The following is a 23,662-nucleotide window of genomic DNA, read 5'->3' as shown; positions in this document are numbered from 1 at the left end:
AGAATATGCTATTGCTCTGAAACCAATTTTAAGTTTGTTGGGCAGGATAGCCTATTAATCATGAGATGTTGATATAAAATGCTCTAGAGGTATGTTTTGTGACTTTTATATAGACACATAGTTTTTCTTAGATGCGAAGGTTAAAATAATCGTAAAATATTCTTGTAATGGCTTGGTGTTGTATTTACAGTTACAATTTGAATTCAGATTCATAAACAGATTTATTTGGACTCGGCCTGTTATGGACTCGATCTTGAGTCCGACTCGGCCCTCTTTGGACTCGGAGTAGACTCAAACTCAGTTGGTTAAAGACTCTGGACTCTAACCCAACACTAGGATTTGATAAAAGCTGATCTGTGGAAGAAACACAAAGGGAGAAATACAAAATCAAAGTAATAGGGTTTTGAGTGGCATATGCAAATCTGTTCGAAAGTCTGTTTTTGAGTATGATTGGTTTGAGGACATTCCCATATATTGCTGTTATTCTGTACTTTTGCAAATCAAGTCCTTTGTATTAGAATACAAGGTGCCTTATGGTGGACAGCATACTAGATTGGGGGATGGCTGGAAAGCCAGACTGAATCATCAGGTTTGAAATTGACAGCAAAACACTGATCCAGTTCACTGCCTTTGCTTTTCTAGTGACTGTGTTTCATTGCGAAGTGCTTGTGCTCCTCCTTGCACGCTCACTCGTGCTCTCCCTCCTCCCCCCTTGATGTGCGTGTATTGATGCAGGATCACGGCTGGTCTCAAGGGTGTAGCTCAGACACTGCAGTGGAAGGTAGGGCTTGGCTGCTGCACTATACAATGCGCTGAAAGATGGTACACCAGGAGAAATGTGTTTACCAGGTAAGATGAGTCTGTCTGATAATCTGCTGTACTTTGTGTGCTTGTAGGTGTTGTGTCGTTATGCCTTATGTTAAGTACATGTTAAAAAAATAGGTGTGTATAAAGTCGATCTGTCTGGCTTTATCACCAAGGTTCAAATGTCTTCTTTTTTTTTTTTTTTTGGTCATTGCTGATGCTAAAGATGCAGTTCTGAAGAGTGGTAGAATTATTAGCCTATTTGTAGATTTATTTTGATGATAATTTGATCAAAACAGAAAAATGACCCTATTTATTATTTTAACCCATACCACACAAGGTCGTATTTTTCTGTGTATATGGAGAGGTGCTTAGTTTATCTGCTAGTTAAGTGGCTGCAGACCATCCCTTCCCTTGATAACAGCATGTATTAGGGGGTGAGAGCAAACCAGTTTGTTACCGTTCTTCAGAATGCCCCAGAAACCTGCTTCATAGATTTTTAATTCTACATCACAAGCTGGATATATAAATCGTCATCTGAGGAGAACTGATCTGGAATCAGTCCGAAAATGAAAGGAAGCAGAGAGATAGAGAGAGGTAGATAAAAATAAATGTGGATTTTGTGGATTTTCATTAGAGAGAGGAAAAGACCAAGTGTTTAAAAAAAATGGTGAACGAAGAACGGGAGAGGAAAACATTGAATTTGTATAACTAGTAGGCCTGTATTGTCAATAGATCAGAGATGGATGACAGTAATATATAAAATATTAGTCATTCTGAGCACCAGAAGGAAAATTCTGTTGCCATGGCAATGAAGTAGATGATCTGAGAGAGGGTCTTATCTTTGCAAACATAATGTCTAGGAAAGGTCATGTAGGAGTAGTCATACAATTGTATATATTTTCATGTGTGTCCATGTGGGTATGTTTGTTTGGGCCTGTCCTCTTTCATGTGTACTGCCTCAGGTCTCTCTCCCTCTTTTTTTTTTCTCTCCGTCTCTCTAATTTGCTGTTCATTGAGGCAGCAGTGATTTCACCACTAACACAAAGCCAGAATTTATACCACTCCCTCATTGCTCCACTCAGGCTTTCTCTACTCCCACACCAAAACCATCATGTCCTTGGAAGATATCCAGTTAGTTATTTTTACTCTGTCATGAACGTTTAGTTTATATATAGGTCAATGACAGATATGGACATCTGAGATGATACAAAAGAGAGATGCTTTAAAAACTCTACTTTAAACACAAATTCTTAGAAATAGGCTATAATCTTTTTACTCATGTTTTAAAAACATTTATACAATTTTCAATCCAAATTTTGATTGATTTTGAATTACTTTTATGACCACAAAGTAAAATATTTAAAAAAACCTTTACTTATACTTGAATACACGACTTTTTTGTTTGTTTGTTTGTTTCAAAAAAGTTTTAAAACATTATTTATTTATTTTTTTTATTTTTTATGTTTTAACAAATATAATGGATTTTTGAATGTTACAAAGTTTTCTTGGGGATTGTCCATTAGACCTGAACTAACCAAGCCCACTACAATTGTACAGAGTGGTTATCTGAGTTACCATAGCCTTTCTGTCAGCTCGAACCAGTCTGGCCATTCTCCATTGACTTCTCTCATCAACAAGGCGTTTTTGTCTGCAGAACTGGCGCTCACTGGATGTTTTTTGTTTTTGGCACCATTCTCTTTAAACTCTAGAGACTGTTGTGTGTGAAAATTCCAGGAGATCAGCAGTTACTGAAATACTCAAACCAGCCCGTCTGGCACCATCTGTGTGATTTTATGCACTGCACTGCTGCCACACAATTGGATGATTAGATAATCGCATGAAAACCCCATACACACATGCAGCAGCAACTACCAGCGACAAAGCGATTTCATCTCATTCATTTTCAATGAAAGCTGGCGACTTTCGGCGACAAAAGTGACAGCAACCTCTGGCGACTAGATTTGGGCATGGTGAGCGACACGACAAAGTTAAGGAAAGTTTAACTTTATGCAAATGAGGAGTGACTTTCAGGAGCGAGAACCAATAGGAGGGAAGAGGGTGTTCAATGGAGGTCACGTCATCCGTCTCCTTTGAAATAATGCCGTTGAGTGCAGGCTAGATGGAGCAGCGCTGTGATGTTTCTGTGAGAGATTTCACTGTTTTGTGATTTGTTTGTAACAACATACATGGAAGTGTGGTCAGCAGTGAGCTTGATTCGTACATTGATAGATTGTTCATCTTTTATTAATGATACGATGCAATGAGCACAGTTCATGTAAAACACTCTCCCCTGCAGAATGTGCATTTTAGGGACAAGAAAACTGATTCATTGTCAAATTAGAAATAAATTTTTACAGACAGTACATCTCATCTGTAATCATATTTTCAAAAGACATGGCCAGACGTTCAGTCCACCAATAACGTTAGAGTGACATTGAGTGATAAAGTGTACAGGTGTTCCTAATACAGTGCTAAATTAGTGTATTTTAAATAATGACTTTGACACACAGTCATAAGTGATTGAAAGGGACTTTGTTCCGATTTACGATTACGTTCTGCAAAAAAATTATATTCGTTTTCATTTTTTGTTTTTGTCCCTTGAACCATTTTAGTCCCTGGTTGTGAGTTTCTACAGGTGTTATATCTGTAATATAATTTCCTGTTTAATGGTTTTCTTGTCACATGACAGCAAAATGTCTTCATGCATGTTCATTATGCCATACTGACTTTGATATGGACAAAAGTTTTTTAAATATTAATAACATTTTTGTTTTAAAAATGCACAAAAATGAAGTGTATTCAAGTCATTTTTCGTATGATTTGCATTTTCAATGTTTTTTTTTTTTTAATAAACTAATAGGTACAGACAAAAATGAGCATCACATTACTGACCCGTATGTAAGCATGTTAAAATGGCAGTGCTAGACATCATCATCTATTTTAAAATGCCACATAAAATATTACTTGTTATGAGGTCTTCTGTGGCCTAGTGCATGCTGGCTCTGTGAGTGTTCTCCTCATTTATTGAAGTCAACTGCTTTTGCTCAGGCCCAGAGGAATGAGAGGGAGTCCATTAGACAGAAACTGGCCCTTGGCAGTTTCTATGACGACGGACCGGTTACCTTTACTGGCTGCAGCAAGAGCTGCCTGTCCTCACGGTCAGTGTGTGCTTGTCTTTGGTGGGTTGGTGTTTTATGTGTGTGCATGTTCGCCGTCATTGACTTTAAAAGAATAGTTCACCCACAAATACTCTGCCTCATGCATCCCAGATGTGTGTGAATTTCTTCTGCAGAACATTTTTAGTAAAATATCTCAGCCCTGTAGGTCCACAAAATGCAAGTGAATGGTGACAAAAACGTTGACGCTTCAAAAAGCATATAAAGGCAGCATAAAAGTAATCCATAAGACTCCAGTGGTTTAATCCATGTCTTCTGAAGTGACCCAGTTGGTTTTGGATAAGAACAGACCAAAATATAGCTCCTATTTTAGTATAAATCTTAACATCTGCAGTTTCCTTGCCGATCATTATTTCAAGCTCGATTACACTTCCTTGCACCATCAAGTGCTCTGCGCATGCGTCAAGAGCTAGGAAGTGTATTCAAGCTTGAAATCATGATCAGGCCTAAAGATTGCAATGACAAGATGTACAGTGAAAAACGAGTTATATTTTGGTCTGTTCTCATCCAAAACCAACTGAATCACTTCTGAAGTCATAGATTTAACCACTGGAGTCTTACGGATTACTTTTATGCTGCCATTATGTGCTTTTATGGACATTGTATGGACCTCCAGAGATGAGATATTCTTCTAAAAATATTTGTTTGTGTTCTGCAGAAGAAAAAAAAATATACACATCTGGGATGGCATGAGCATTTAAATTTTTGGGTTAACTATTCCTTTAAATGCATAGTTCACCAAAAAATGCTAATTCTGTCATTTTCTTACCCTCGTGTCGTTTCAAACCCCTATGACTTTCTTCCTTGGAACTTCCTTGGAAGTAAAGCAGAATGTTATGGACTGGCAGCCTTAGTCACCATTCACTATCATTGCATCTTTTTTCCCATACAATGAAAGTGAATGGTGACTGAGGCTGAGAATGGTGACACTGCACCTAACATCATCTTCTGTGTTCCATGGAAAAAAGTCGTATTGGGTTGGAACAACAAAAGGGGGAGTAAATGATGAAAGAATGTTATAACACTTCTATATAATGATTGTTATTTGTAGTGTGAACATGCTGTTTTTTGTAAAATAAAGTGAATATATTTGGGGTTGTCCCATCTGATGACGAATCATCATTCATGCGGCTCTAGAGTTTCACCATGAGGCACTTTGGCTTTGTGGGTGTTGGGATTGCTGCATTTCAGTGTCTCTTCACATTTTGGAACATGATTTCTAGAAGGTTCCTAGAAACAACAGCCAAGTCCAGAATGATGAAGCAAAGGAAAGTCCACACAGAATCAAATTCAAGTAATGAGAATTAGCCAGAAAGAGCATGTTTCCATTGTATCACTGTTGTATCACTGAATAAAGAGTAATTGCTTTTATTTTAACTTTACAAGGTACCACATTATCTCAAATCAGTGTAGAGGGGTAAAATCTTCCAACAATGAAGGCTAACTTTGTAATTATGAGGCCTAGTCAGTGTTCTCTAAATATACTGTTAAGTTAAACACAAAATTCTCTAGCAATTGCAGAAAAAAAGTCTAGTATGGGAAGTGCTTGCTTCACTGTGGTTCACAAACACTAAAAATGGACCTTTCTCGTTTGAGAGTTTAAATGTTTTCTGGTTACTGTCAACTGTAACAAGTCTCAAGTTCTCAGGAGTTTAAAGGGTTTATGTAATTCACAGTTATGTGACAAAAATAAATAGGTTGTTTAGTTCAATTGATTCTAAAAAGCCACTGTCTTTGTTCATGCATTTCACCCAACTACTACTGTAAATACAATGTCACAATTTGGCATACCGTGTACAATCTTCAGGATAGCTGAGCAATAAGAATGTCAACAAATTAAAGAGGCAATAAATAAAAATCCCATTATTTTCATTGATACTATAGAAATATGTATGTCAATGCCTGTTGAAAAATGTTTTGATTGAAGAATGCCAGTCATGTTCTCCACCTTTCATCTTCACTGCTCTTTCTGCGCTGTAGGCTTCAGAATGGGGTGAACCTACAGATGTGCTTTGTGAATGACAGCAGCAGTGACAGGGACAGCGATGCAGAGGACAGCAGAACAGAAACCAGCCTGGACACCCCATTGTCTCCTATGGTAGAAACCATAACTTTTAGTATATCTAAGCACTTAATATTTTCATAGTGTCATCCAGTTTAAATTAAACTTGTTTGGTATTCTTTGTCTCATTATAGAGCAAGCAGAGTTCTTCTCTGTCTGATCGGGACACAGGTGAGGAAGATCTCGACTCGGAGGATTCTGAATTCTGGCGGCTTCAGCGACGTCTGCAGGAGGAGGCCCGTGTGGCTCTGGCTTTGGCCCGTCCAATGGCCCGAATGCAAGTGGAGGTGGAAAGACAGATTCAGCTACACCGCAGATCCCCTGTGGCAGACCTGGTGTGTGAGGCCAAGAATAATGCTGCATTTGTTCACAATAGACAGCATTAAAAGCATCAGGAACCAAGTGCTCTTGTGCATGGAATTAATGAATGTTTCTTTTCCAAAGCTTGTTTAATCGTTGCTTATTTTTCCAACTTTGAGCATTTGCTCTTCATCAGCCTATCAGAGTAACTCAACTGTTTCCATGTGTTATAGTTGCCTCATCTGCCACACATCAGTGAGAGTCTACTGAAGAGAAATTTGAGGCCTGTGGACCTGAGAGACATGAATCTCGGCCAGTTACAGGTCATCACCAATGATCTGCACTCTCAGATACAAGGTAAGGGCAGCACACGCTTATAAAAAATACTGTAAGCACACGGAAAAAATGACTGTTTAACTTAACAGATTAAGTTATTTCTACATTTAATAAGGTAAAGCGTGAACTTAAAAATATTAAGTGAATTCTACATTTGTACTCAATTTAAACATGTAACAATTAATGCTCTAGCTTTTAAGGAAATGGTATTTATGATTGTTTGTTATCTTTATAATGCGTCATCATGCATGAATCCTAAAGAAGAAAACCTTGTCATATTTATTTGCTTATTTGAGTAAATTTCACAGATAAATAAAATAAGTACATTTTACTTAACTTTTTGAAGCTGGTGTTCCCAGCATGCACCAGGCTTGAATAATGAATGAACTTGCATGGTGTCACTGTTTCCAAGTTTATTTACACCCTTTTTATTGTTGATTTTGTTATGTCTGATCACTTTTTGTTTTGTGAAGTCTGAAGTTCATTTTCTACTCAAGATTACCCATTCATGATCAAAAAATGATCTGTTGATTGTTACTGTCATCATGTTTTGTGCACCAAGTGTTGACGTCTGTTGACGTCTGGCATCTGCGTAGTCATTTTGTTCTCTTATTGACAATAATGCAAGGTGATGTTGTCTAGTAGGCTACATAGCATGCATTAACCTTCCTTGTGGAATGTTTTTGCATGTCATTTGGTAAATTATTAAACATGAGTTTATAAGTAAAATTCAGCATGTGAAATGTTTAAATAAAATGTTCATTTAAATTTTACTATGTTTGTTTAAGTAACATGTACACCAGATTTGTTAGTAAAAGTTACTCACTCACTTTAATCAATATTATTCTAAGAAGTTAAATAGATTTCACTTAATTTTATACCATTAAAAATTACTTGGGTAGTTGGGAAGTTCAAACTAATGGGTAGTTGATGCATAACGTGTCAATGGATTTTTTTTATCAGCATCAAGATTTTAGGTTCAAATTTATTGTAACATATAAGAGTTTTTATTGCTGTGATAGGTCACTTTTTCTTTAAATTGCACTTTTTAAAATAAAATTTTTGTCTTTACTTGATTAATTCAAATTAAAAAAGCACATAAAAGATGTATAAAGATTATTAAAAAAAAAAAAACATTTCACAAAATGGAATGCTGTTTAAAATAGTTTTCCCAAACAACATAATCAATAGTTGTTTGTCATTGTTTATGCTGTTGGGATAATGTAAGAAGTTAAGCTGTTAAGAAGAAGAATCTTTTTTTGCATTTATCCTTAGAAGAGACAAGGACAATTTAGATGCAATGACACAAGTTGTAATGGCAATGGTTTCCCAGATAGAACTGAACCAATTCTTTCAGGTTTTACTCTGGATGAACACCTATCACCTTCACATGATGTTTATTCATGTTGTATTATAACGCTTATTGTTTTTAATTCAACTGAAGGTCTGAATGAGGAGCTGGTGCAGCTGTTGCTTATGAGAGATGAACTGCACATGGAGCAGGATGCCATGCTGGTAGATGTGGAGGATCTAACCAGGTTAGGTTTTAGTCCAGAACATTTGGTTAACAATGAAACTGCAGTGTAAATTAGAACCTACAGTCAAGACATTATACATTGTAAAAATTAAGATACTCAAGGCACCATTTGGGGTTCCTCACATGCCACACATATATATTTCAAAAGCCTCAAAGCCTTTCCCTTAAAATGGGGTTACCGAAGGAACCCCAAATACTAATAGTTAATAAGTATATATATTAACCATTATAACTATATAAAACTCAAATGTGCAGAAGATGCTGGAAAACCAAAGAATGTGCAGTATCTGGAGGATTTTAGCTTCACTGCTCAAGACACAAGAAAAACAAGTTACAAACAGTCATTGATCATCGAGTAAGTTACACACCATATTAAAGAGATAGTTCACCCAAAAATAAAAATTCTCTCATTTACTCTCATGCCATCCCAGATGTGTATGACTTTCTTTCTTGTGCAGAACACAAACAAAGATTTTTAGAAGAATATCTCGGATCTGTAGGTCCATAAATGCAAGATAATGGTGGCCAGATCATTGAAGCTCCAAAAATCACATAAAGGCAGCATAAAAGTAATCCACATAACTCCACTGGTTAAATCCATGTCTTCAGAAGCGATATGATGAGTGTGGGTGAGAAACAGATCAATATTTAAGTCCTTTTTATTCTAAATCTACACTTTCATTTTCACATACTTTTGTTTTTGGCAATTCACATTCTTTGTGCATATCGCCACCTACTGAGCAGAGAGGAGAAATTATAGTAAAAAGGATTAACTACTGATCTGTTTCTAACCTACCCTTATTATATTGCTTCTGACGATATGGATTTAACCACTGGAGTCATATGGATTAATTTTATGCTGACTTTATGTGCTTTTTGGACCTTCCAAGTTCTGGTCACCATTCACTTTCATTGTATGTACCTACAGAGCTGAAATATTCTTCTAAAAATCTTCATTTGTATTCAGAAGAAGAAAGAAAGTCATACACATCTGGGATGGCATGAGGGTGAGTAAATTATTCGATTATTAAGATTTTTGGGTGAACTAACCCTTTAAGAACCAAGGGGATGTTAACCTTTGAACAAGATCACCTGTGGTAATTCAGTTATTATTTTGTTTTGTGGAATATATGTAAGTATCTATTAAGTCATATAGCTTTATCAGGGCAGTACTAAATAAAAAAATAAAAAATGCAATTTTAATGATCCCTCTTATTTTTTCAAAATGATAAGTGCAATTTGCCAAACGGTGCCTTAAATATCTTTTAATATGTACAGTGATTGTGGGATGAGTATTTATGTAAGAAATCTGTCATGTTTTTTGAACAGGCATGCACATAGTCAGCAGAGGCATATGATGGAGAAATCTCTGGCCAAAGGCAAAGGAGCTTGCCACACTCGCTGTGATTCTCCATACTGAGGCAAACAGTAACCAGCACAGGGGCCAACCACTTGTGTTTCACTATGTGATGAAGCAGCGTACTCACTAGATTCTCTTTTCAGTCCAACTAGATGTGTGTGTTATTGCCTATGTTAAAAGCTTTGTGTGGATGTATGTTAATTATACATGCTATAAGTGTTCATGCATGCCCGCACCTTAGCTGAGGGTCACACACTCACTTTTCAGAATAACTGTTGATCATACATAATGTATAAATTAGGGAGGAACATAAAGAATCATGTGACATGGATCTATCAATGGGATTTCATTTCACAGGTTGTAACTTTCCCTGTGATTTCAGTACTGTTCTATCTGGTCACTCTGTATGGACCATCATAGTTGCACTCAGAAAATAACATATTAACACTATCTGTCAACTAGTTAACTGCTTCTCTGTGCAGATTATTGCTGGATTTGCTTATTAACCTGCAATTTCCCTCCCTGGGAATAAATGAAGTTTACTCTGACACAGTTTTTGCACTTGCTAATGTGCTGTGTATGGAGCTACCCTACCTAAAATAAGGAAAACATAACTAAAACTTTTGAAAGGTTTGAATGGAATCTAAATTTTATTAAGTTGATGTGAACATTGTAGTTTTTCCATTATTATTGGTAAGAAGCTGCCTTGTGTGGTGGCAACTGATTCCTATGTTCACAGTGAACTATTATGTCAGTCTTTTAAGAATGTTAAAATGTTACTTACTTTTTCATCCAAATATGACATTTCCTGTTTCACAGAAATGTAAAAGTAAATTATAAACTAATAAATTACTTAACATGGGCCAGTATGACTTTTTATTGTTGTAATCTTCTGCAGTTGGGTAGTTGACATAACATGCCCATGGTGTGTGTGTGTGTATATATATATATATATATATAATTACTATGCACACAGGTTTTAACTTATATTAATTATGTATGTATATATATATAATCAACAAGATTTTAAGTAAAAAGTTATATGAATATATAAAAGAATGCGTATACTGTATCTTAAATCCTGTGACTGATCACCATTTCTTTTAAGTTTTCCACCATATACATTTATTTTTTTCTATATTTCATTTATTTATTTTTACATTAACTAGTTCATTTTAAATGGTCATGAAAATGCCTTTTAATGTAATCTCTCAATTAATATAAGTTAAAACCTGCGCGCATAGTAATTATTAAAAAGTTATGAAAATGCTGTTTAAAATAGTTTTACATGAAGTATGGCATGTTACAATGAAGGACATATCAACTTCCCAAAAGTATTTCATGTCAACTACCCACTTACTGCCTAAATACTCATTTAGTGCAGTCACAAGGCATAACAATTGAATCAAAAACAATTTCAATTTTATCATTCAACACTGTGGTTTGTATTAGGCCAGTCCCAAAAGTGAAAGAAAATTAAAAGCAATAAATAAAAAATAATAGTTTAAAAAAAGAAAGTGTGTCTGTTTCTTTATTAAGTTCACTTTCTAGTATTTGAATCATATCAATAAGACCACCAGAGTGTTTTAACACAGCAGTGAATCTCAGAATACTTTGTCATTAAGTATTAGCATACAAAACCTAAACTGAGAGTTGAGTAGCTTTCTGCTTCCTTTTTTTGCGGCCAGATTACTTAAAACACACGAGAGCACCACTGTGCGTTCTGTCTCTTTCTGATACCAGAGACCATTTACCATTACCACAACATGACATAGTTTTCATAAGACATGACGTGTCTGCTTTTTCAAATGATCACACATGTCTATACAGAAAATAAAAACAACTGTTTTTATTGGGTATTCCACTCTTGTTCAACATTGTGGCCTAAATACCCACAGACATGTAAACATACATGAATTGTGTAAAATTAAATGGATGGCTTTCAAAGAATCCAATATAGGTTGGGCCTGTCCAGTTTAAATAAATATGTTTTCAAACTTGGCTAAGAGGTATTTCCAGAAAATGCCATTTTACCTTCAAAAAGGGGGCAAAATGTGTGATTTTTTAAGATTAGAGTGTCTGTTAACACCTGTCTTGATTTTCTTTGAAACTTTTTGAAAACCCCATCCAACTAATAATACTAAGAAATCTTCATACTTCAAATAACTGGTGTGACTAAGGAGAAGCCTGACAATTTAAAATTTTTTTAATTAAGTCAATAATAAAATAAGTAAATAAATATAAAAATATTAAATATAAAAATATATAAAACATTAAAATATACAATATGTAATATATATATATATATATACACACACACACACACAAATATAAAATAAATAATTAGGATTATTATAGATTAGATAAATTCATGTAGGCTTCGATGTATTAAATCGGGACATCTTTGAATTTTTTTTTTTATATATATATATATATATATACATGTTCTTGTTTTACGTGCTTCTGCTAAATGTTTGTTATGACTGTAAACTGGAATACAACTACATTTAAAATACTGGATGAAAGTGACAGTGAAAGGGATTTACCAGAGGTTCAAGATTATCATCCTTTAGCTACACACACTATGTGTGAAGTTTGTCCATGTAAATCGAAACGTACGTTAATTCCATTTATGCAAGCAATGTGTCCTCAAATGTTAGAACTCAATATCTGTTCCATGGAAATTACAAAACACACGGGGAGTGGGTTATTTCATTTTAGTTAATCTTTTGAAAGGAAACTCCCATATCTCCGCAAGGATGCCCATTTAAAAGGTCAAATCATAAACTTGAGCATCAATTCGCAATAGTCCGTGCAATTGAAGCAGCAATGCTGTCCAGTGTCTTTAACTGTAAGTATTGTGTTTTTCTTCTGACTTTTAAAGACTCTTAGTCTGATCTATTAAATTCAACCCTCAACTTTCAATTCATTTTTAAAGACTAACTAGCTCAGTGATTTCTAAGGAGTGCCTTAATGTCAAAATATCGATCATTTTTATAGAAAACCTGTTGAATATGTAATGTTTTGTGACAGATTTGGCAGTCTCCGTGCTCTGCTGTGCGTTGTGGCAGTGTGGCATCGCGGGTCCGGTAGGAGCGCGTGACTCACAGTTGAGCCTCACAGGAACGTGCAATGCGCTCGCGCGCTCTGTGCTCTGGAACGCGTCAGAAGCGCTCGCGATGGTGAGCGTCATTCAATACATCAGCACATATAGGCCTATGCACAAGTGGTTTGAAGTCTAACATTTGTTGTCCACTTACAGGATCATCTGTTCAGCGGGTTTACCTGTTCACAGCAAAACGCTGAGGTGCACCTCAGGACGCAAACAGTGTCAGCGTGCATACCACAGGTAAGAGATGAGAAGGATAAAGGTGGGACTAAAGTTTTGTTGTTGTACTATTTATGTTGAGTTAAACACATGGAAGTGTATTAAATGTCTATGATTATGAAGAGAACGTAAGAAATGACTGTGAAGATTATTTTGATTGCTTACTTTGTGTAAATCCTATAACCTCATTTTTTTCAATATCTTGGTCGAACCCTTATACAGTAGATGGCTTGACATTTTGAAAGCTTAATCGTGCATGAGATAGCCTATTTTGAGTTAAAATGTCCAAAATGAAATGTAGTAAAATTGCTAGAAAGTATAAGGCTTTAAGAAAATTCAGCTTTTTGTTGGATGTACCTGTACAGTGTTAGCTTCGAAAATAAAATAGGTTGCCTATATTTAAAAGGAATGCTTAAGAATTATACCTAGCTTCCTAAAAGTAGCTCCCTCATTATCCTTTATTTTCTATATTTTTTTGTTTTGTTTATTTTATATTTTTATACATGCACTCACTGAGCATTATATTAGGAACACTATGGTCCTAATAAAGTGCCCGACGTGGTCTTCTGCTGTTGTAGCCCATCTGTCTCATGGTTCAATGTGTTGTGCATTCTGAGATACTATTCTACTCACTACAATTGTACAGAGCGGTTATCTGAGTTACCATAGCCTTTCTGTCAGCTCGAACCAGTCTGGCCATTCTCCATTGACCTCTCTCATCCACAAGGCATTTGCAGAACTGCCGCTCACTGGATGTTTTTTGTTTTTGGCACCATTCTGAGTAAATTCTAGTGACTGTTGTGCGTGGAAAAACACAGGAGATCAGCCCATCTGGCACCAACAATCATGCCACAGGCAAAATCACTGAGATCACACTTTTCCCCATTCTGATGATTGTTGTGAACATTAACTGAAGCTCCTGACCCATATCTGCGTGATTTTATGTACTGCACTGCTACCACATGATTGGTTGATTAGATAAAGGCATGAATAAGTAGATGTACAGGTGTACCTAATAAAGTGGACAGTGAGTGTATATTTATATGCTATTGTTATATTAGTTATATTTTGTTATAAATAGCCATTGCAATCAAAATAATAATTAATACTCTCCTTTCTTGATCACAGTTCATTCTTGATAACTAAATTAAAATTCTGACACTTATTATTTGTACTTGACTCAACAGAACTCAGACTGTGCTCACACAACTACCCTAAATATCAATGAGGTAATTTTAGTATCCATTTTCCATATTTGCTTTTTATTGGCAATGTCTTTTGCCTGTTCCGTTGACATATGCTGCCATATATCTTTGCAGAGTGAATGTCTACTGAGAATTTTAGAAGATCTCCACTACTATCAGGAAACATTTACAGCATACTCTAACCCAGAGCTCACCAAAACGGTTGTTAGGAGCATTGATGACCTCATGCAGGTACAATAAGGCAATGAATCAAAAACAAATGGCTTTCAAACTAGAAGACTCATTTCACTCACTGTCCATTTTATTTCTTTTTAAAAATGTTTTTACAGGACTGTTTTTCTGTCTCTACGGTGGACAATTCTCCGCTCAAGGTATAATAGGTTATCTTTGTTGACAGTTTAGACACATTATGTTTCCATTGCATTCTTTGTTTCCATTACATTCTTTGACCTCTGTGATCCTGCCATGTGTAAGTATGATTTTCTGTTTTTACAGGTGTCCATGGATCATCAAAAATCTTTTCAAAAACGACTGCAGCTGTGCAAAGTCCTAAAGGGCTTCCACCTTCGAGCCATAACAATAAATAGAGTTTTCAACTACATTTTGACAAAATAATAAGCTAACAGTAACAGGTCAGTTACAGTTATTGAATAAAGGAATGATTATTTATTATTAAGTTATTTAATGTATTGAAACATTATTTATTAGAGCGTAATGTATGTTTTGTGATTTTCAATTGTAAACTGGTTTGGTTTTTGCTGTTTTATTAAAGTTGTCCATGCACTTCACCAAATGTTTGAACATGGTGTTATACTTGTGATGTAGCAGATTTCTACACATGCAACTGATTTAAATGTCTATCAGGAATGATATATATATATATATAATGATTGTGAAGATAATTTTGAGTTAAAAGCATACATTTTAAATAGCCAGTGACATTGTGCATGTTAGACCACCAGGCATCAAACATTTAAGTTTTTAGACTCTAATCACTGTATACATTATTAACGGAGATGCCAAGGAAAAAGAGGACTTTGACATTTGATCTGACATTTGCTTACTAATAATTACCATATTTCCTAATTCCTTAATTATTTGAACATATAAAAATGGTTACAATGTTGCAGTTACATCATCAGAGTGACCAAGTATTGAAAATTGTATTGCCATTTATTCTTTTGTTTTCACATAAATCCATGTGAAAACTCAGATAGCAAGTTAACATTCATACATTTCTCATTCAAATCATCATTTCGGTCAAGGTTGTTTGCTTTCTGGGAAACTACTAAACCACACACACACATTCACACACACACACACACAAAATAGTTTTAAGTGAGCTAATGTCATCATATAGGAGGAAGTTTCTAAGGAGTTACTACACTGCGTAAGGTTTTAAACAGTGGGATAAATGTAAAAATAAAAATGGAATTTAAATAGAGAGAAACTTCTGATTTGATCACATTGTTCTGCAGATTTTGAGAAAAGAAAAAAAAATGATTACAAAAAAGATCTATAACTAAACTTAAACAAATGCATCAGTTGTCCATGTGACACTATTCGGCATTCCCTGCAGTCTGCCCTTTATGAGGTGGAGGTACACTATATTGCCAATAGTATTCGCTCACCCATCCAAATAATTGAATTCATGTGTTCCAATCACTTCCATGGCCACAGGTGTATAAAATGAAGCACCTAGGCATGCAGACTGCTTCTACAAACATTTGTGAAAGAATGGGCCGCTCTCAGGAGCTCAGTGAATTCCAGCGTGGTACTGTGATAGGATGCCACCTGCGCAACAAGTCCAGTCGTGAAATTTCTTCGCTACTAAATATTCCACAGTCAGCTGTCAGTGGTATTATAACAAAGTGGAAGCGATTGGGAATGACAGCAACTCAGCCACGAAGTGGTAGGCCACGTGAAATGACAGAGCGGGGTCAGCGGATGCTGAGGCGCATAGTGCGTAGAGGTCGCCAACTTTCTGCAGAGTCAATCGCTACAGACCTCCAAAGTTCATGTGGCCTTCAGATTAGCTCAAGAACAGTGCGTAGAGAGCTTCATGGAATGGGTTTCCATGGCCGAGCAGCTGCATCCAAGCTATACATCACCAAGTGCAATGCAAAGCGTCGGATGCAGTGGTGTAAAGCACGCCGCCACTGGACTCTAGAGCAGTGGAGATGCGTTCTCTGGAGTGACGAATCACGCTTCATCTGGCAATCTGATGGACGAGTCTGGGTTTGGCGGTTGCCAGGAGAACGGTACTTGTCTGACTGCATTGTGCCAACTGTGAAGTTTGGTGGAGGTGGGATTATGGTGAGGGGTTGTTTTTCAGGAGCTGGGCTTGGCCCCTTAGTTCCAGTGAAAGGAACTCTGAATGCTTCAGCATACCAAGAGATTTTGGACAATTCCATGCTCCCAACTTTGTGGGAACAGTTTGGGGATGGCCCCTTCCTGTTCCAACATGACTGCGCACCAGTCCTGACCTCAACCCGATAGAGCACCTTTGGGATGAATTAGAGCGAAGACTGCGAGCCAGGCCTTCTCGTCCAACATCAGTGTCTGACCTCACAAATGCGCTTCTGGAAGAATGGTCAAAAATTCCCATAAACACACTCCTAAACCTTGTGGAAAGCCTTCCCAGAAGAGTTGAAGCTGTTATAGCTGCAAAGGGTGGGCCGACATCATATTAAACCCTATGGATTAAGAATGGGATGTCACTTAAATTCATATGCGTCTAAAGGCAGGTGAGCGAATACTTTTGGCAATATAGTGTATCTTCACTTACTGTAAGGTAATGTGGAAAATCCAATAAAAGCAAGCAAAGGTGGGTTTGTTTTAGTCAGTGCTCCTGCAGATTTTTTTTTATATATATATTGCCCCTAAGCCTCATTTCAATGTGAGGGGTTTTCTGCATTTGGTTGTAAGATTGTTACTTTGGCACAAACTATTTGGAATATCACGTTGTCTGGATCACTCGAGTACACATATTCCGAAATGTTTTTCTCTCGTTGTCTTATGTGCAACATGTTGGTTTTGTACAACATTTAAAAATGGCTGTAAAAAAATTATATAATTTGTTTAGCCGTCGCTACATGAAAATGTATTTTATACAACAAAGAACTATTTCCTACTTTGTATATTATTAGTATTAGATAGTAGACAGTAGATTAGATCATAGATAGAATTACCTATACAATCAGGATCTCAGCATTAAATGGATAGTTCATCCAAAATTGAAAATTCTCTCATCATTTACTTACCCTCATGCTATCACAGATGTGTATGACTTTCTTTCTTCTGCTGAACATAAACAAAGATTTTTAGAAGAATATTTCAGCTCTGTAGGTCCATACAATGCAAGTGAATGGTGACCAGAACTCCAAAAGCTCCAAAAAGCACATAAAGGCAGCATAAAAGTAATCCATACGATTCCAGTGTTTAAATCGATGTGTTCTGAAGCGATCCAGTTGGTTCACATATTATTATGAGTGTATTGTCAAGTGCTCACTAGTTTATATAACTTGGAATGAACCCCATCCAAAAAATGAATGGGGTTAGGGTGGAGGTCAGTGCCCTGCTGCAAAAACCTGAATCCTGTAAGAAGCACATGACAGAGATTTAAATTAATTGGTGGTAACAACTATTTCCTCAACTCAGGGCATGATCTGACTCAATTTGCCCCACAGCCATTTTGAAAAAAGTGCCTTGTTAAGTATTTCAGGACTAATCTTTAGATAAATCTATTACATGATGAGACAGTCTTTAACATTCTTGATACATGCCATGTAAAAATTTAATTCTGACATGCAAAACAGTGTAATATCCCTTCTCAATTCATCGTGAAACGCAAGGAGGTAATTCTTAAACACAATCTATTACTTTCCACTAGCTTCTAAATTAGGACTGTCACTGAAGTCCAAAAATTTTACATTTTGCACAAAATGTAATCCTTAAAGGTGCACTCAGTATTTTTGTCCTCATTTAAAAAGTTTTACTTCAAAAGAAATTAATAGTAATTTTGAAACATGTATAAAATCACGAGCACTGACATGAGATGAAGACTCTTATAAAAGCTGTTTTATTCTACATGGAGAGGGTACGCACACGGTGGCTTGCCATGTTAGAATCACATGACCAGCTGAATACTACTGGCTTAATTTCAGTAACCGTCCCGTTATTGGACACTTTCACTCATGGATTAAAGGGGTCATGACATACTTTTTTTTTATAATTGTATTATCTTCCCTGAGGTACACTTATAATCTTAGTAACGTTTTTTTTTTTTTTTTTTTTTTTGTTGCACCAAACAGTCATAATTTAGTCATAAATAATAACTTCCCACCTCTGTTTGAAACGCTTGGTTTTAAGTTGTCTAACCCTTTAAGACTTTAGCGTAAACGCCCACTGTTATGATCGGCCTTTCCAATACAGCCATTTTTTAAACTCAATCTGAAGATAATTGTAAAACTACATTTCAGGGTTAACACATAACATACATCCAACACATTTCATCTGAATGTATCAAACTGTTCACTCAAGCAGCACCATAAATGATCAAACCGTCATGACATTTAAAAAACATTTGTGAATAAAACTGGTAACTTGCGTTTTTTCGTCCAATAGTCCAATTTTAACTGCCCCATCTTTCAATAACAGTTCCTTTTCAAAGCTTGAATCATATTGTGACTATTTCACAAGCAATTCACACTGAAATGTTCTGAATACACAAACGTTATACAATCCACGGTGATGTTGGGTGCTTCAACCGGCTTCAACAGGCAAAAGCAGAGATGCTGGTTTTCACATCATACATTTTTCATGGTTTGTTCACAAACAGGACTGCATGTGCTTCTCCCAGTCAGTGGCAGCAGCAAAATGAGATGCATTTTTAAAAGTTGGGCTTGTACCACTCTTAAAACGCAGTGCACATCGCCCATCTCTCCCCTCTTCACCTGTGTGTCTGACTGAGCACCAGTGGGCAGGGTCAAGGGTGCAATGACAGAAAATAGGCATTGCATATGCAGATGTATTTGGTTCCACAAATTCCAAACAAGGAAGTTTTCAGTTCTGAAACTTACAGTATGTTTTTATAGTACAATGACCTCTTATACACTGCCTGGCCATAAAAAAAGTCACATACTTTAATATTTCATTGGACTGCATTCGTCATGGCATTCTTTCGACAACCTTATGCAATGTCACAACATTTATTTCCGTCCAGAGTTGCATTAATTTTTGTCAGAGATCTTGTATTGATGACAGGAGAGTCGAACCACTCCGTAAAGTCTTCTCCAGCACATCCCAAAGACTTTCAATGGGGTTAAGGTCAGGACTCTGTGGTGGCCAATTCATGTGTGAAAATGATTCCTCATGCTCCCTGAACCACTCTTTCACAATTTGAGCCTGATCAATCTTGGCATTGCCATCCTGGAATATGCCTGTGCCATCAGGGAAGAAAAATCCATTAATGGGATAACCTGGTCATTCAGTACATTCAGGTAGTCAGCTGACTTTGTTGAGTCAAGACCTGACCAATTGAAGCAACCCCAGATCATAACTCTGCCTCCAGAGGCTTGTACAGTGGGCACTATGGGCATGACGGATGCATCGCTTCATGCGCTTCCCTTCTTACTGTGACGTGCCCATCGCGTTAGAATAGGGTAAATCTGGACTCATCAGACCACATTACCTTTTTCCATTGCTCCACAGTCCAATCTTTATGCTCCCTAGCAAACTGAAGTTGTTTTTTTTTTCGATTAGCCTCACTAACAAGTGGCTTTCTTGTGGCCACACAGCTGTTTAGTCCCAATCCTGTAAATTCTCATCGCACTGTGCGTGTGGAAATGCTTTTACTTTCACTATTAAACATAGCCGTGAGTTCTACTGTCGATTTTTTACGATGTGACTTCAAGCATTTTAGTGATCTCCAATCATGATCATTCAAGATTCAAGATTTTTTTCCGACCACATTTCTTCTGCGAAGCTTACGGTTCACCACTATCTTTCCAGGTTCTAACAATGCGTTGGACAGTTCTTAACCCAATTCCAGTGATTTCAGCAAACTCCTTAGTTGTTTTCTTTGCTTGATGCAGGCCAATAATTTGCCCCTTCTGAAACACAGTAACATGTTTTCCACGACCACGGGATACATCTTCCAACATGGTTGATTAAGAAATGAGAAGCTACACAACTGCATCAGTTAGGGTTAAAATAACTGTTGCCAGCTGAATAATTACAATAATGATCCAATCATAGGCTCTTAAGTATCTGCTTATTTAAATCCAAACAACGACTTTTATTTTGGACAGGCAGCTTATGTCAAAAGATCAAGGAAATTTTATTCCTCATGTCATGACCCCTTTAAATGAACCCTAGCTTACTGTGAAAAGTGAATATCTGCAATGGCATCTGTAACTCAAAACTATTGTGTATGAAAGATGCTGCATCCACACCCCTATGTGTCAGTGCAAGTCCAAGACAAAATTACTGAGTGCACCTTTAAGAAGAAAGAAGAACAAGAAAGAGACATTTTGGTGTCAGCTCCCCCTTGTGTCACCTCCAAATTGTTCTTGTTTTGTTTTTGGCGATTCACATTCTTTGTGCATATTGCCACCTACTGGGCAGGGAGGAGTGAAAAAAGGACTTAAATATTGATCTTTTTCTCACCCACACCTATCATATCACTTCTGAAGATATGGATTTAACCACTGGAGTCGAATGGATTACTTTTATGCTGCCTTTATGTGCTTTTGGGGCCTTCCAAGTTCTAGTCACCATTTACTTGCTTTGTGAGGACCTACAGGGCTGAAATATTCTTCTAAAAATCTTAATTTGTGTTCAGCAGAAGAAAGAAAGTCATACACATCTGAGATTAAATGAGGGGGAGTAAATGATGAGAGAATTTTTATTTTTGGGGAGCTATCCCTTTTATATTGTATAAAATAAGCATTTATTTAATTTAATCAAGTTTGTATTTTGTGTATTTTATTAGCTAGCATTACATTTTATAATTAAATCACAAATATATATAGAGAGAGAGAGAGAGAGAGAGAGAGAGAGAGAGAGAGAGAGAGAGAGAGAGAGAGAGAGAGAGAGAGCGAGAGAGAGAGAGAGAGAGAGAGCATACATGCAGGGTCAAAGGAACATTACAGTTGTGGCCAAAAATATTGGCACCCTTGGTAAATATGAATAAAGAAGGCTGTGAAAAATATGTCTTTATTGTTTATCCTTTTGATCTTTCATTCAAAATATTTACAAAAATCTATCCTCTAATGAATCTCAAACAATTGCAAACACAACACAAGTTTTTTCAACAAACAAAAATATCTTTGTAAACATATGTGTGGCACAATTATTGGCACCCTTTTATTCAATAATTTGTGCAACCTCCCTTTGCCAAGATAACAGCTTGCATTATAGGAGTCTTCTCCTATAATGCATAATGAGGTTGGAGAACACCTGGCAAGGGATCTGAGACCATTCTTCCATACAGAATCTCTCCAGATCCTTCAAATTTTGAGGTCCACGCTGTTGGACTCTCCTCTTCAGTTCACCCCACAGGTTTTCTATGGGGTTCAGGTCAGGGGACTGGGATGGCAATGGCAGAACCTTGATTTTGTGGTCAGTAAACCATTTTTGTTTTGATTTTGATGTGTGCTTTGGATCATTGTCCTACTGGAAGATCCAACCATGGCCCATTTTAAGCTTTCTGGCAGAGACAGTCAAGTTTTTATTTTTTTATCTGTTGGTATTTGATAGAGTCCATGATGCCATGTATCCAAACAAGATGTCCAGGACCTCTGGCATAAAAACAGCCCCACAACATTAAAGATCCACCACCATTTTTAACTGTGGGCATGGGGTACTTTTCCATATGGCTACCTCTCTGTGTGTGCCAAATCTATCTCTGGTGCTCTATTTTTGTTTTATCTGACCATAGAACCCAGTCCCATTTTAAGTTCCAGTAGTGTCTGGCAAACTGAAGATGCTTGAGTTTGTTGCTGGATGAGAGCAGAGGCTTTTTTTCTTGAAACCCTCCCAGACAACTTGTGGTGATGTAGGTGACTTCTGATTGTAGTTTAAAGACTTTCTGACCCCAAGACCCAAATAATTCCAGCAATTCTGCAGCTGTGATCCTTGGAGAATTTTTGGCCACTCGAACCATCCTCCTCACCATGCATGGAGACAATATAGACACACGTCCTCTTCCAGGCCGATTCTTAACATCTCCAGTTGATTGGAACTTGTTAATTATTGCCCTGATGGTGGAAATGGGCATTTTCAATGCTTTGGCTATTTTCTTTTAGCCACTTCCCGTTTTTTGAAGCTCAACAACCTTTTACCGCACATCATGACTTTATTCTTTGGTCTTACCCATTGTGATAGATGACAAAGGGAACCTGGCTTGTGTGTAACTTCATATTTATACCCCTCTGAAAAAGGAAGTCATGGCTGAACAATTTCATGTTCCTAGTCACCCAGGTATACTAAAAAATTTAAAATATGAATGGGAATATACTTCAGATATATTTTATTCATAAGAATTTCTAGGGGTGCCAATAATTGTGGCAAATGTGTTTTGGAGAAAAATATTTATTTCATTATGAAATATCGAATAACGGTTTGAATTTTGTTAATATTTTGAATGAAAGATCAAAAGGATAAACAATAAAGACATATTTTTCACAGCGTTCATTGCTCTTATTTACCAAGGGTGTCAATATTTTTGGCCACAACTGTAGGTGTTAAGGTTATGTGAGATGAAATAACTGTACATATGCCTAGCCATAGTTTTCCTGAGCAACCACTAGGCAGCGCCATGATGATTCTAATTGCCTGTTTTGTATTTCTGGTCTCGAGATGGCAAGTAAAAACTGCCAAAACGAGCGAGCCAGAGAAGACCAACAACCACTGAAGTGTTCCCTAGTGTAAAAATGAATTTCAGGCTCAACTTGTGCCGTTGTTGGCTGTCATAACAACTCAGAATAATTAATGATATAAACGTAACTAACCTCTTACCATCTCTTCATGTCATCTACACACCCAGGTGAGGCACTGTATATAAAAACAACTGTCATCTTGACTCTGTGAAATATCTGCATTTTTATGTTCTTCTTTTTGGCAATTTTTACAAATGTAATACCTTAAAGGTGCACTCAGTGATTCCTGAGAAACACTGTTGATATTCCAACTCAACTGCCAAAACAAACACACACCTCCTTTCAGTGCCCCACCCCCCATCCTGTTTGCACAAGAACCACCCCCTGTTGCTGATTGGCTGGAGTAGTGTTGTGTGGATCGGTCCGATCCACTTTGTTTTTGTCCCATTTACAGAGCCAGGTCTGTGTACTAATACTAGATTTTTTTTTCAGCCCACTCACAGAACAGACAGCTAGCAGACTGTGAAGAGATATTTGCCAATTTGACAAAAAGTGTATTGGATTAGAATTACTGAGTGCACCTTTAAACATTACATTACCCGCTAAGAATATAAACTGATAAAAGGTGGATAAAAACAGCTTCCGGTTCTTACTTGGCAGCACAAAAAA

General features: G+C 36.8%; 1 protein-coding gene across 1 annotated transcript; it reads left to right on the top strand.

Moving 5' to 3' along the window:
- The first annotated feature begins 692 nt into the window (after positions 1 to 692).
- On the top strand, positions 693 to 11,086 carry zgc:153615 (uncharacterized protein LOC777747 homolog). Its single transcript, XM_051699702.1, has 7 exons — positions 693 to 849; positions 3,856 to 3,965; positions 5,964 to 6,081; positions 6,180 to 6,380; positions 6,579 to 6,702; positions 8,126 to 8,219; positions 9,548 to 11,086. Exons 1-7 carry the CDS (start codon positions 820 to 822, stop codon positions 9,636 to 9,638), a joined length of 768 nt encoding a protein of 255 aa, XP_051555662.1. The 5' UTR covers positions 693 to 819; the 3' UTR covers positions 9,639 to 11,086.
- Positions 11,087 to 23,662: the final 12,576 nt, after the last annotated feature.

Source organism: Myxocyprinus asiaticus, chromosome 6 (assembly GCF_019703515.2).
Source record: "Myxocyprinus asiaticus isolate MX2 ecotype Aquarium Trade chromosome 6, UBuf_Myxa_2, whole genome shotgun sequence".
In the NCBI taxonomy this organism is placed as follows: domain Eukaryota; kingdom Metazoa; phylum Chordata; class Actinopteri; order Cypriniformes; family Catostomidae; genus Myxocyprinus; species Myxocyprinus asiaticus.
Note: the sequence above shows the minus strand (reverse complement) of the source record. Positions and strands in the feature narration are given on the sequence as shown.

What these genes read in the sequence shown, in the direction of transcription:
- zgc:153615 (XM_051699702.1), top strand. Translation starts at nt 820, where the DNA reads ATGGTACACCAGGAGAAATGTGTTTACCAG. An exon ending in AGGAGAAATGTGTTTACCAG is followed by an intron (nt 850 to 3,855) that starts GTAAGATGAGTC and finishes GCTTTTGCTCAG; the next exon opens with GCCCAGAGGAATGAGAGGGA. An exon ending in TCTGCACTCTCAGATACAAG is followed by an intron (nt 6,703 to 8,125) that starts GTAAGGGCAGCA and finishes ATTCAACTGAAG; the next exon opens with GTCTGAATGAGGAGCTGGTG.